At 35.2% G+C, this 14,079-nt stretch overlaps 1 protein-coding gene across 1 annotated transcript in view; it reads left to right on the top strand.

Moving 5' to 3' along the window:
• Positions 1–14,079, top strand: part of LOC105825360 (chromosome unknown open reading frame, human C8orf34) — a 403,699-nt gene that overhangs the window by 76,781 nt on the left and 312,839 nt on the right. Inside the window, exon 5 of the mRNA XM_012663110.1 lies at positions 4,745–4,917. Within this exon, the coding sequence (XP_012518564.1) occupies positions 4,745–4,917 (173 nt within the window). The remainder of the gene's footprint in view (positions 1–4,744; positions 4,918–14,079) is intronic.

Genomic DNA, 14,079 nt, shown 5'->3' with positions numbered 1-14,079 from the left:
GCCTCGGCCTCCCAGAGTGCTAGGATTACAGGCATGAGCCACCGTGCCAGCCTTTACTATAGGTCTTATATTCATTCAACAGCATAACAATTATCCAAATGGTTAGAATTGGGGTATTTGTGGACCAGGCAGAAACAAAACAAGAAGTATACAAGAAAGTAGAAGTTCATCAGAGAAGGGAGTGAAATTTTATAAGAGGAAATAATTTTAAGGAAAGGAGTATGGGAGCCAGCAAACAAAGTGAACAGAAAGGAATGAAATGGATGTAAGTTAGAATGAGAAAGTTGGCACTGAAACAATTGAATAGTGTACACATGTAAGATATGCTAGGTGTACATGATAAAAAGTAGTTCATTTTTTTTAATTAGCTAGATTGTTGTAACCATATCACAATGTATATGTATATCAAAACATCACTTACATGTATAACATCATATACATGTATATCAAAACATCACTCTGTGACACTTAAATATATACAATTTTTGTCTCTCGTACAATTTTTAAAAAGTAGTTTAGATCTTTGAGAGACCTTCCTGAACAAAGTACATAAGGCGTAGGACCTGAGTTTTGAGACCTGACCTCACTGATCCATTTTAATGTTGGTCTGTTCCCTCTATGCCAACAACCCTCCCCTTTCCTTCTTTCTTCAGCTACTCTGTATAAATTACGTGCTATGAGACATACAGGATAATTTCTCATCTTCACCACATAAATGTGGGTAGATACAAATCAACAAGTTTGGTCTATTTTTTCAGATAAACTTTGCAAAGTTATCATCTTAAAACAGTATAAACCAAAACTATCTAATGTCCTTGCACTCCATTTATAATTGATATTGAAAAGTATATGCAAACAAAGTTGAAACAGTAATGAAACTTGAGAGCCACAAGCACCTCATCAATATGTTCTGAATAAAATAAAAGCCATTTTCTCCCTTTATATTATTCATTTTACAGTTTTAACATGTTGACTAATAATATACAAATTGTTCCAGGTTTTTCATTGTAGGTGATACAAAGTTTTTGAGAAGAATGTGGGCTGATAAGTAAATATCGTTAAAGACTAAAACAAAATTCTTTGAATACTTCCAATTGCTGATGTGATGCATTGGCCTTTCGCTAGCACACGCTAAATTGTACTAAGTGTGAATCAGTTCATACTAATTACTAAAAATAATAGGGGCTAATGGGAAAAGAGCTTTTAACTATCTGCTTGTCTTACCTTATTTAATCTCTAATTCAGGTTCAATGTGTGGATAGTTTAAGGATGTTTACTGTCAAGTCCAAACATCTAATGTGTTTTTGTAGCAGAATTTTGTGTTCCAAAAATTTCCTTTTGTGAAGTGACACATCAAAGCGTAAGAGTTTATAAGAAATAGTTCGTTATTTCAAATTGATCATCATACTGTAGATTTTCTTCTCATAATGATTTAAAAAGCATGTTAATTAGTGTTGCCCATGAATCATTTATGTGATTTTTAGTTAGACATGGAGAAACTTTTTAATTCACCGCATGTGCATTGTGTTTTATTCTTGAATTTTTAAAATTCAATCAGCACATCTTTTTGTGCTTATTTTATGAAACCAGAATGGTGCTGGTTGTTATGGAGGGAACAAAGGAGTTTAAGACATGATCCCAGCTTTCCATAAACATCCAGTTTTATGAACAAGAGAAAATAGGTTTACATAACTTGGAGTATAATCAAGTGTTATGCTGACAACCAGTGGTCAGAGCAGTTGAACTCATCAACTCATTGTGGGTTAGCCTTGAGGCAGGCTTCCTGGGGACAGTGAGCAGGGGATAAGGTCACTACTTCTTGAATAGGTGAGCTCCTTGCTGATAGGCTCTGCTACAGAAATTTGTGATCTTTGGGAGAATTTTTGACTGGGGATGCTTTTCTTATTAAATTTGAACATACTTGCTAAGAACTTCAACATCTAGGGACCTCTAACCTTGAAAGGGCAAAGGAATGTGTATTTTTACATTACTAAAGAATCATTAGGATTTATAACGTTTATCCCTGGAAGTTTAAATGATTTGTTTGCCCATGTATTTAAAATATTTTTGAAAACATTTTTTATTTATTTGCATTTAAAAATTTAGTTTACCATGCAGTAATGTTTGTGCTATGTTTTATGTAGTGTTAAGAACAACTCTTTTCATGGCAATCCTTTCAGAAAGATACATGGAAAGATGTTTACTTAGCTTAATCAAATATAAATAATATACCAAAAAATCTACTATTTTAACTTATTTGTACATATCTGGGAATTTCCAGAGATATAACCTTCTTAAAAAGAGAAAGTACTCTTTGCTTCTATCTTTTCATTAACATTAGGATGGTAAGTATATAAAGAGCTTTGCACATTCAGAAAAAGAAAAATAGTAAGAGTCCCGTTTTTTCATCTGTGAAATAGTCACTTCCTAACTCCTCTGACCCTGTTTGCAACTCTTTGTATTGCTTTACTGTCAGCTATTTCTCACTAAGTTTGTGCTGCCAGCTGGAGTTAAATGTCCTGAATATCACACCGTTTATCCTCTTTCTGTGCTCTGCTTTCCAACAGCAGTGGCGTCTATCATTTTATTTAATTTCCCAGTAAGCAACCAAGGGGTTGTTTCTGATAATCTGCAGTTCTCAACTTTTTGATCATACCCGACTCTAAAACCTATTTCATTTTTTGTTTACAGTCCTAAACCCATTCATCTCTGTTGTTCTAGTGGTCAATTTATTTGTTCCAATTCTTATTTACTTTAAGCCTGTAGCAAAGACAAATCTCTAAGTTCAATTCTGCCCCATATGTAAATTACTCAACCTTTCAAATATATTATTCATGAAATAAAACTTTATAGGATGAAAACCTGCACTGTCAATTCCCTATTCTGTTATTCGGCCCATCTTGACTACCAAGCATTTCTTCCTACCCAACCTGCCCATTCCAGCAGTGAGGTATCAAATATATGGAAATGCCTGGAAAACAGTTCACATTCGTAAACAATTGTATGTAGCATCTACACAGAATTTTATGGTTTAAGTATGTTACCTACAACTTCATTTGATATAGTAACTTTTGTAAATCTTACCATCCCCATTTCACAGTTGGAGAAAATGAAATTCAGAGAATAAGTAACATTTCAAGGTCTCACAGACTGAAAGGATTCTGAAGCTGTAAATATGTTCATAGGTTTTTTTTATTTTGAAACATATCTTCACCTTTGTCTCTTTTTAAAACTAAAAATAGATTTAAAAATTAACAATATTGTTAATATTAATTCCTGCATTTCAGATAATATTAAATTATGACAGATGAATATATCCTCCTAGTTATTTAAAAACATTAATTTGATTGCTTGATTTCACAGCTGAAATCCATCATACTGCTTTGGTTTCCTGATGCTGGTAACATAAGTCTAGAAAGAGTTCAGATCAGTTGCTAAGTTATTGCAAAGACTGTTTCTAAAATTTATCTGCTATATTTTCATATAGGCTAGATCAATATTAATATATCTAACTACTTTCTATCACTGTCACTTGGAAAAATGCTTATCAAATATACCCTAAATCATATTTTATGTGTTGCTTTTGGTATTGTATGTTAATCATAGATTACATTGCATATATTGTAATATTTGTATTATATTCTGTATTGCATTTGTATGATATTTTTGTGAATTGTAAAGACTCAGAACACCAGGTCTGAGTTTTTAAGGAATTGTTCAAGATTCTTGTAATACTAAAATTTTTCACTAAACATAATTTAAATAAGGCCCATATTTGTCAGATGAAGATATTTTAAAAATACATTTTTCTTATTACAAGTATGTATTTACCATAGAATATTGAAAAGACATTGAAATGCCAAAGGAAGAAATTAAAATTACCTGTAGTCCCTCCATTCAGTTAAAACCACTATTAAATTTTGACCTTATTGACCACTGTTTTCCTCAAGTAGTTCTTTGCACATAGTATGTCTTAATAAATATTAGAGAATGAATAAATGAATTAGTGAGTGAGTGATGGGTATACACCCAAATGAATTTGTTAAACAAAAATTAGATCCTGCTGTAGGTATTGCTTTGTAACTTGCCCTTTTTTTCACTTAAATATTCTTAGCAATTAGATATTCTCCTACAATATCATTTTAATAGCTGCATCATATCCAAGTGTATGAAAGAGATTATTTTAATATTTGTTAAATTAGCATAACATACCTTTTATTAATATTGCCCTACTTTGAACTACTGGATCCTTAAAAGTCCAAAATGCTTCACAGTTGAAGCCAATGCACCCTTCCAGCCCTATCTCCTCTTGCCCCTGGCTCCTGACCCCAACCCGGTTTCTGCCTGAGAAATTATTTACCATTTCCCAGTAGTGAAGACACCAAGCTCTTTCCTTAAATGGGCCCTATAACACACTCTTCTTTCTGCCACACGTGCTTGTCCTAAGTCTCCTTCCTAAAAACACATATGCAGCCTTCCAAATCCAAATCCAGATCCAAATCCAAATCCAAGATTTCCCCCCTGGATCCTTTAGCACAGTGACCTTCAGAAATTAGCGTAAATCACTTAGAACAAGTCATCTAGTAGAGATGGAGAGAATTGAAGTTTTACATCAATTCAGAAAGAAAAAAGGAGCATTTTTGGTTTGAGTAGGCAGTCAAAACTCGAGACAAGATTATTTCCCTGTTGTTTCTGTTAACAGGAAAAAGCAGTCTAAGGCAGCACATTCTTTTCTTCCCTTCAGGAAACAGTGGCTTTTAATTCTGCTCTTCTGAGGCCCCGTGTGATTGGAGAATGGATTGGTAGAGAAGAAAATGATGCTGATCCACTAGCCGCTGAGATGCTGCAGCCCCCAATTCCAAGAAGTAAAAATGACCAATGGGAAAATGAGGACAGTGGCTCTAGCCCTGCAGGAAGGTGAGATGAGCTGTCTGCTAAGAGTCTATGTTATCAGTCATTAAAGATAAAGGGAGGCTGGGCGCGGTGGCTCACGCCTGTAATCCTAGCACTCTGGGAGGCCCAGGCGGGCGGATTGTTTGAGCTCAGGAGTTCGAAACCACTCTGAGCAAGAGCGAGACCCTGTCTCTACTAAAAATAGAAAGAAATTAATCGGACAACTAAAAAATATATAGAAAAAATTAGCATATAGAAAAAATTAGCCGGGCATGGTGGTGCATGCCTGTAGTCCCAGCTACTCGGGAGGCTGAGGCAGGAGGATCACTTGAGCCCAGGAGTTTGAGGTTGCTGTGAGCTAGGCTGATGCCACGGCACTCACTGTAGTCCGGGGAAAAGAGTGAGACTCTGTCTCAAAAAAAATAAATAAATAAATAAATAAGGATAAAGGGAGAATAAACCCAAGTGCATGATTTTCGTGAAATCCCTTCTAATAATTTTAAATAGAATATTATGTTAGACTCCACATAGGATAAAAAAAATTTGCTGTGTTTTAAAATTAGAATGTTATTAGACTTGTTTTGGGGTTTTGATTTTGGGTTTTTTTTCTTCACATGTAGGAGATCACCATCTCTTTGCTACTAAAACTAAATAAAGAAATAATTTCAAGGACATACGCTATGAGCCAAGATCTGTCATAATATTGGGTTGAGAGTGTCTGGCTGTTAAGAATTGAAGAGGAGGGACTTTGCTCGTATCAGAAAGACACAGTTAATCATCAGAGACAATAAAACTATTAAATGTATAACAGACCACAGGAGGCAGAGTCAGTACAGACTATTTAGAGAGAGAAACCTCGGTTTAGAACCATTTAAATTTAGAGATGATAACTGTGATTGAATATAATTATTTACACTTTTTTGTTTATTTTTTGAAACTACTATGATTTGTGAATTTGAAAATCCGGATTCCTTTCATTTGACTCAGACCCCTGGTACTCGAAATAGTGACAAGAAAATTCGCCTTCAGTGCCCATATGCTGGTAGAAGTGGAGTGATGTTGAAAGGTCCAGAGCATATTTATTAGACAAACTATGTTCAGAATAATTTTTTTTTTCGTAATACCAACTGCAATGTGTAAAACTTAAAAATGAAAACTTCTGCAAGGCATCTGGGGTGCAAAGCATCCTGGGAGGCCTGGTTTAGAGGAGCTTGAGAAAATGGATTTAAATGCTCCTGAATTGAAATGTGTCAAGAGCTTATACTTTCTGAGAATGTTGCTGGCTGACCACCACGGAAGAGTTTTTTCTATGCATAGTGTTAGCTACGGTAACTTCGTATTTTCTATGTTAAACTTAACAGCAACCAATAGCTATTCTTTCTCAAGGAGAAAATTGTATTTTCTACAATGTAATAGCTTTCAGGGGTTCTTTGCTTTGACTTATCACTTGGCTGGAGGGAAGGAAATTCAGAATACGCGTTAATGTGCTTCAGGCATATAGAAAATTGATTCTATTTCCATGAGAAATAACTTTTAAATTATCTAAATAGTTGAAGTGTCTTGTATAAGGAAAAGAAAACCCCTTATAGAAATCCATTTACCTTCTTTTGTGAAATGCCAGATCAATTTCACCTGTCAAAGAGGGTGATTTTATTTTTAATACCAGACTTATGAAACCCACTAGACCTTTATCTTTATGCTTTGGTAGATCTTTAGCTCTTAAATGTAAAATGGAGAAATGTCAATTTTCATTTTGCTTTCAATTTAGTCATAATAATAATCAGAGCTATTTATAGCAAAGGTTAGTGCTTCTGTTTTCTTCCTGGCTTCAGTGAGCCCTGGATATTCAGTAAAGGGGAATGTGTTCTCCAATCCTAGTTGGCTCCCTTACCCAGAAAATTCAGTCCATGAGGATCTGTCTCAATATTGTTTGAAAAGTTGTTTTCAGCTTTATTTTTCTCTATCTTTAAATTGAGTTGAGGTATTACTCTATGACATGAAGAAAGTGGCGAAGTTCCGCCCAGATGCCCCATTAGAGCAGAAAGAATACATGCATTTCTGAATTAAGTTTAAAGAATAGCGCTCAACTGCATTAGAAACTGTATTTTTTCCATCTTCTAATACATTTTCTAATACAATACAGAATTTCTGAATTTATACCTGTAACTCACACAGCATTAGACATGGTTTGGATGAATACAAAAGGGTCGGAGAGAAATTTTTTAATGGCTCTAGAATGTGTAACTATAGTATTAGCTTTTGTCCTTAAATAGTAATGAATGTATACTATAACAGTCAAACATTAACAGACAAAATGATAGTCTACACTCTTGAAAGAGAAAACTTGATTTTCAAGCATGACTTCATCCATTCTTCAGCGTCCCCTCCCCAGTTGGGGCTGGCACATTGCTGTTGTTGGCTGACATCTGTTACATGAGTGAAGGCTGTCACTAGACACCTGCTAGATAAAGTTTGGTGACTCGAATTGTCTTATCTTTATTTTTTGTCCCTTTTCCTACTTCAGTTTTTTTTATTGTTTATTGCTTAAGTCTTACTCGAATGGCTATAACTACAATACTCCCTCTTTCATACATAGCCAACTCTCCCTTTCATGCAAAATAATAAATCCATGATAGGCTGGGATTTCAGCATTAAATTAGAGAGAATTAAATACATGGCATAATAAACCTTGAGACTCTTATAGGTAGAAACTTAGCCCAAATTTTTCCTGGAACATTTTTTTCAGTGATGTACATTACCTGAACATTTTTTAAGTCCCCCAAATACAACATTGTATGAAGAGGCACAATGACTTTGGTAGGCATACCTGACGCCTGAAGGGTTAAGTGCTGGTTAAAAGAAAGGGAGTCATGAGGGTGATACGGAGAAACTAACAGAAAAAGACGAGAGATACTAACATGCAGTCCATGACCCCTAGATGGTTTCTGGATGGGTCTCAAGAGATTTGTGAATCTCTTGAAATTATGTGTGAAATGTATGTATGTGCATATACGGTCATTTTCCTGCATTTTTCTGCCACATCTTTCTTAGATTCTCAGAGGAGTTCGGAATTAATAGAGAAATGAAAGTATCTGAGCAAGAAAAGGGAGAGGTGAATGTGCTGGGAAATGAATGATTTCTTTCTGTGATTGTCAGATACTCCCGTCGGTATCATTTGCTATCGTTGGCCTGGCTATGCACCGGGAAAGCATATTCATTCATTGCACATTTAGGGTTATTAAAAATAATCCCACAGTTATAATACAAATGTAAACAAAAATTGAGTGTAATAAACCTATATAATCCTATTTTAGGTCATCGTGATTAGATTTTGCAATAGCCGTGTAATGGATTTTCTAAAATTACTTGTTAAATTGTAATGTGAATTTGTACGTAGGCTCATCAAACCTTGAAAACCTAATGAAATTCCTCTAAAGCTGAACCGCTTTATTAAAACAAGAATAATTTCCGTAAGTATTATAGATCTGGTGAATTGGCTTTATTTGTTAAGTGAGCATTATTAGATTGTAAATATGCCATGAAATGAATAGAAAGTCATACAATTTAGAAATGCATATTAAATATTAAAATAAAAGCTAAATTTATTTCCCATTAAGAAGTTTTCTTTCCATTAAAGCTCTATAATTGCTTCTGATATATCAGTGAACAAAACCTGGAAATGTTCCCCATCCTCATAGAGTTTCTATCAGCAGCAAGAGACAAACAATGAACAAGTGAATATACAAATCTATGCCATTAATTAAAGTAGTGATGGGTGGCGTGATGGAACATAAATAAGGAAAAGAAGGAAGAAAATAGGTTTGGGGGGGCTACTCTTTTACATGAGAAGTACAAAAGCAAAGAAATAACCCTAATATTGTCAGATTTTGGCTACTGTGAATATGATAGAAAGTAAGTAATACATACGGCAGAGATAAAGTCAAATTAGTAATTTACAAATATTCTAATGTGCAAATTTTAAGCTTAAAGAATGTTGATTAATGAAAAGTTAATCTGCGAAAGGAATCAAAGCACAGAAGCCTTAAAAATATCTAAAACAAACAAAACTTGTACCTCATGACTCACAAATTTCTTTTTAAAGTCAAAATAGTACATAAATAAAGCACACATTTATTTCAGACAGAAGTCATTTTGACAAGTTCACAATTTCTGTTTTATTTATTTACGAATTTATTTAGGTAGGAAATACATATCCTAGTTCAAATAATTATTTTATGAAACATAGCACGAGTCATCCTTGGACTTCATGTCTATTACACAGGCAACATTTTGGACTTCGTCAGTATCCAGATCTTCGAGCTCTGTACCGTCTTGATGACCAAACCATGTATTTTATGAGACTAGAGAAAACACTTGCTTCAACTCTCAGGAAATGGTTATGGTCATTGTTGGCTGATGGTAGGAGTTACGCATTTATAATCTACCATTTGTTTCTCATCTTCCACTTCCATATCTATATTTTTTTCTTCTTCTATTTCACTACCAGTATTCCTGTTTCCTTGGATTTTTGTATCTCTCAAGGTGAAAGATGTGTACATCTACTTAAATTAACTCTTATTTTATTTATCCAGGTTGCCCCCTTGTGTTCTTTAAACGCATAATGATATTAATTACTATCTAGAGACTCCTCTATGTACTTTATATAGCCTAACCTATTTCATCCTCATGAAAACATTATTATTCCCTATTTCAGGAATAAGGAAACTAAGTCCCAGACTGGTTACATCCTGCCTTAAGATTGGATAGCTATTAAGTGGTTGAGCTACCGTCTTGCTCCAAATTCTGTGCCCTTAAATGCTTTGCTCTATAATCTCTCTTGTGAAAGGAGTTCTAAGAATCCTGTTATCATTAAGATTTAGGTTCAAGTCTGGAGAAGAGGGGGCCCAGGACCCTGGTGCTCTTACAAAGACCCCAATCCCCCTTGCCCGTCTCACCACTGTCTGCAGTAACACCTGCCTCCCTGCAGTAAGATCATACCTTCTCTTAATGGTGGTCTGATCCTTAGGCTGTAGGGCTGGAGAGGAGGGAGGTGTCATTCTTGATCCTCTTCTGCTTACAGATCTTGCCCTGTCCTCCCTGAGAGGATCCCCAGTTCTGAATCTTGTGTTTGCCCACTGTGATAATTTTCCACATCTTCTTGTAGCAATAATTTGCTAATCCACAGTCATTTCCCTTTTCCTGACTATGCAAACATCTGACTCCCTGTCACTCTCCCGAACACCTCTCCTGTTTTGGTAAAATCGACATCAACATCCATGATTCTTCCCCAAAGTTGGCCTCTCACTTCCTTTACCTACTCTTTGCCGCTGGTCCTGAATTCCACCCTACCTCACCCACTCATTCCCTCTGCCATATCCTAGACCTTCTCATTACCATTATGTGTGAATCCATCATGTCAATTTTAGGCATCTCACTCTCTGACTACCACCTGCCATCTTTCTAGCTCATTGCCTCTGGTACTCAGCTTTAACTGGGACCCCAGGTGCACTGATTCTGCCAAATTTTCATTGTCCCTTATCCCCCTTGTTCTTCATTTTTCTCCTTATTCAGCTCCGCCCACGGCCCGTTGTTGGAATCAGTCCTTGGATATACCCTCAACTCTTTTGTCCCTCTTTTCCTGTTTTACTCTCCTGGCTTAAGTCTAATTCTTTATGCTGTGGCTGATCCAACATAGGCTGGAGAAGAACACATTGCCACACTGGCCAGTGCCACTGAATTCATGACCACTAAGCTCCAGGGGCACACAGGCCAACGATGCTGCTGCTTTGCCTAGTCTGCTGACATGTCCACGCTCCTCAGTGATCATTTCATGTCTTTCCTTCTCTTCTCCAACCCCCAGCACTTCTTCCCCATCCTTATTCTCACCTACTGGCCCTGTTCCCTGTTTCACAGAGAAAACAGCTGCAATGAGGAAGAGAACCCCACTAGCTCCCTCCCAGGAGTGGCTCTGGGCACCTGGCTTGTCTGTGCCCAGGCCCCCTGCTGCTCTCCCGTGCCCATGGGTGAACCACCCTTGCTCCCCTCCAGGGCACTAGATTCTCATTGTCACTCACCTACGCAAGCTGATCGGTTCCCTCTGTTCCTTGCACTGTTCCCTTTTACTACTGATGGTCATTCCCATCAGCATAAAGTATGATGGACTCCTCTCTAAGAGATGAAGCCTCCCTGGCCCCAGCTCTTATTGCTGTCTGTCTTTCGTTCGCTTTAGAATGAAGTTCCTTACGCTTGTTGCCTTGTGTTCACTGTCCTCTTTTCTCTCAATCTTTTCCAAGTAGAATTTTATTCCCACCACCTGTTGAAACCACCCAATCAGTGTCACAGGATGACCTCTTGTCCATGTCGCCCAGTGTCATTCACATGTCCTCTGCCTTCTGAAATTCCAGCATCGAGTCTCAGCCCCGCTCTGACTGAACCTAGCAGCGCTGTTTGGGATGCCATCTCTCGGTTCTCTATTCAGATATGTTCCTCACAGTCCTTATCTGTAATCGTGAAATTCAAAATGCTCTGAGAACCAAAATTGTTTTCATAACTCATGGTAGCAAAACCTGATCTGAACACTGTAGATTGCTTATTTATCCCACTCAGTGGGAATGCTGATACATAATGATGTGGAAATACTGTTGCATTTGATAACAGGGTGAGGCCCCCAGACCCTCCTGAGGGTGTTATGCAGTATTAGGCTTATGCAATAGAGCACATCCAGCCCCAAGGGTTCTAGAAGAACGGTTGTGGACCTCGAAAAAATTCTAAGTTTATGTTTGGGTAGAAGTACTTTTTTAAAATAAATACATGTATTTTGATTATATGTTGGCCTTTTAAAAATAATCATGTTTTATAGGAATAAAAATAAGCATTTGATTTATGCTTACTCATATAAAATAACATTTTCAAGATAGAGTATGTATTATTTTTGCATGAAATACTTAACTTCTACCATTCTGTGCATATTTAAGTCCATAGTAAGTAGGCAAAAGCCATTGTCAAAATGTACATAAAATATCTGCTTTAAACAGTAATGCTTTGAGAATTATTATTTACTCCAAAAGGGGGAAAATTGCCTTAAAACTGTAACTGTCTGTTTATATGAAAACATAAAGTATATTCTGTTAAGCATAGAATATTATAAGATATAATATTTTGTTACCTTTTGTTAAATTTACAATATAAAATACAAAGTTATGAAGGAAAATTTATTTGACTGATTTATTTAACAGACACATAAATAGAGCTATTTGCTAGGCAGTGTCCTCCATTTATTAACCATTTTTAATTGTCAAACCAGTGGAGGAGGTGGCTATAGGAGGTACTACTATAATTTGCATTACAGATGAAGAAAGCAAGGGAAAGAATCGATAAGTAACTTGTCCAAAATTATTCATCTTGTAAATGATTATGTTCAGTTGTCATTCAAAGCAATATATATCCATTCTCTGAATCAAATGCTAATGAGACTAAGGTAATACATGAATATCATTACTCATTTTAAAATAATTTGACTTAAATAAAATAATCTAGGTGCTAATTCCTGTTTAGCATGTTAGGTCTATCAGCTAAAAATACCAATTAAAATTTTATTGGATTTGTTTTGCTTTGCTTTCTTCCCAATGAATAAAGTTGGTCAAGAAAGACTTTAAAATTGTTACATTCTTAGTTTAAAAGACACACAATGAAACAATGTAGAAGACAGATACCATGGCAAGAAATTGGGCCTAAATGAACTACTTCCATCAATTTGCATGTGAATATTTATATATTATCTCTACTATTATAGAGTAAAAATAGTTTTCTTTAATTATTTGGAATTACACTGATAGTAACTAAAATTTAAAAAAATTTTAAATGGATGCATTTTTACAACATCTCAGCAATAATCCCATTTATGTTGGAGACCCAATTTGGAATAAAAGATAAAATTGAAATAAATATTGTTAACAAAGGCATGCCTTCATTTAAAAAAATTTTCCCCTTAAGTTTTTATTTTGAAAAGTTTCAAATCACAAAAAATTTATGAGTCATATTATCAAGATTCCTATATACCCTCCACCAATATTCACCAGTGAATATTTGTCATCTTTCTTTTTCCTATCTGTGACCTATTATCTGCCTATCTCTTTATCTTATTTATGTACCTATCATTTATCATATTGAATTTTTTGACAAATTGTGTGAAAATAAGTTATAGATATTATAAAATGTTAATTCCATAATTCTTTACTATGCATTTCTTAACAATAAGGATATTTTCTCATATAACAATCATATAATTGTTATACCAAAAGTTTAATAATGACACCATAAAGTTATTTAATGTAAAGTCCATTTTTAAATTTCTTCAATTTTCCCAGTAAGGTCTTTTATGGATTTTTGTATATTTCTTTGTTCCTTTTTTATCTAATATCTAATAAAGGATCGTGTATGGAATTCATTTGTCAATTCTTCTTCCTCTTCTGTAATCTAGAATAGTTCTCTGCTTTTTGGTTTCTTTCGTGACATTGACATTCTTGAAGACTAAATGCCAGTTATTTGAAAAATGTTCCCAAATCTGCATTCCTCTTATCATGTTCTGATTAAATTCATGTTAAAAATTTTTGACAACAATTCTACATAGTTCCTCAAAAAACTAAAAATAGAACTATGGTATGACTCAGCAATCGCATTGCTAGGTATGTATCCAAAACAAAGGAAATCAGTATATCAAAAAGATGTCTGTACTGTCATGTTTATTGCAGCACTATTCACAATAGCCAAGATTTGGAATCAACCTAAGTGTCCACCAGAGATGAATGGATAAAGAAGTTGTGGTACATATACACAATGGAATATTATATAGTCATAAAAAGAATGAAATCCTGCTATTTGCAACAACATGGATGGAATTGGAGAACATTATGTTAAGTGAATAAGCCAAGAATAGAAAGATAAATCTCATATGTTCTTGCTCATATGTGGGAGCTAAATATTAAACACAGTTTATCTCATGGAGACCGAGAGTAGCATGGGGTTACCAGAGGCTGGGAAGGGTAGAAGGGTAGTGGAGAGAGGGGCATAAAGTGGGGATGGGCAAAAATATAGTTAGATAAAACAAACAATATTTGATAGCACAACAAAGTGACTGTAGTCAACAATATGTAATGGTATACTTTAACTAAAAGAGTAGAATTGGAA

The sequence above is a fragment of the Propithecus coquereli genome, unplaced genomic scaffold, assembly GCF_000956105.1.
Source record: "Propithecus coquereli isolate 6110/MARCELLA unplaced genomic scaffold, Pcoq_1.0 Scaffold8, whole genome shotgun sequence".
Lineage (NCBI taxonomy): Eukaryota > Metazoa > Chordata > Mammalia > Primates > Indriidae > Propithecus > Propithecus coquereli.
This window is presented reverse-complemented; position numbering and strand designations above follow the sequence as displayed.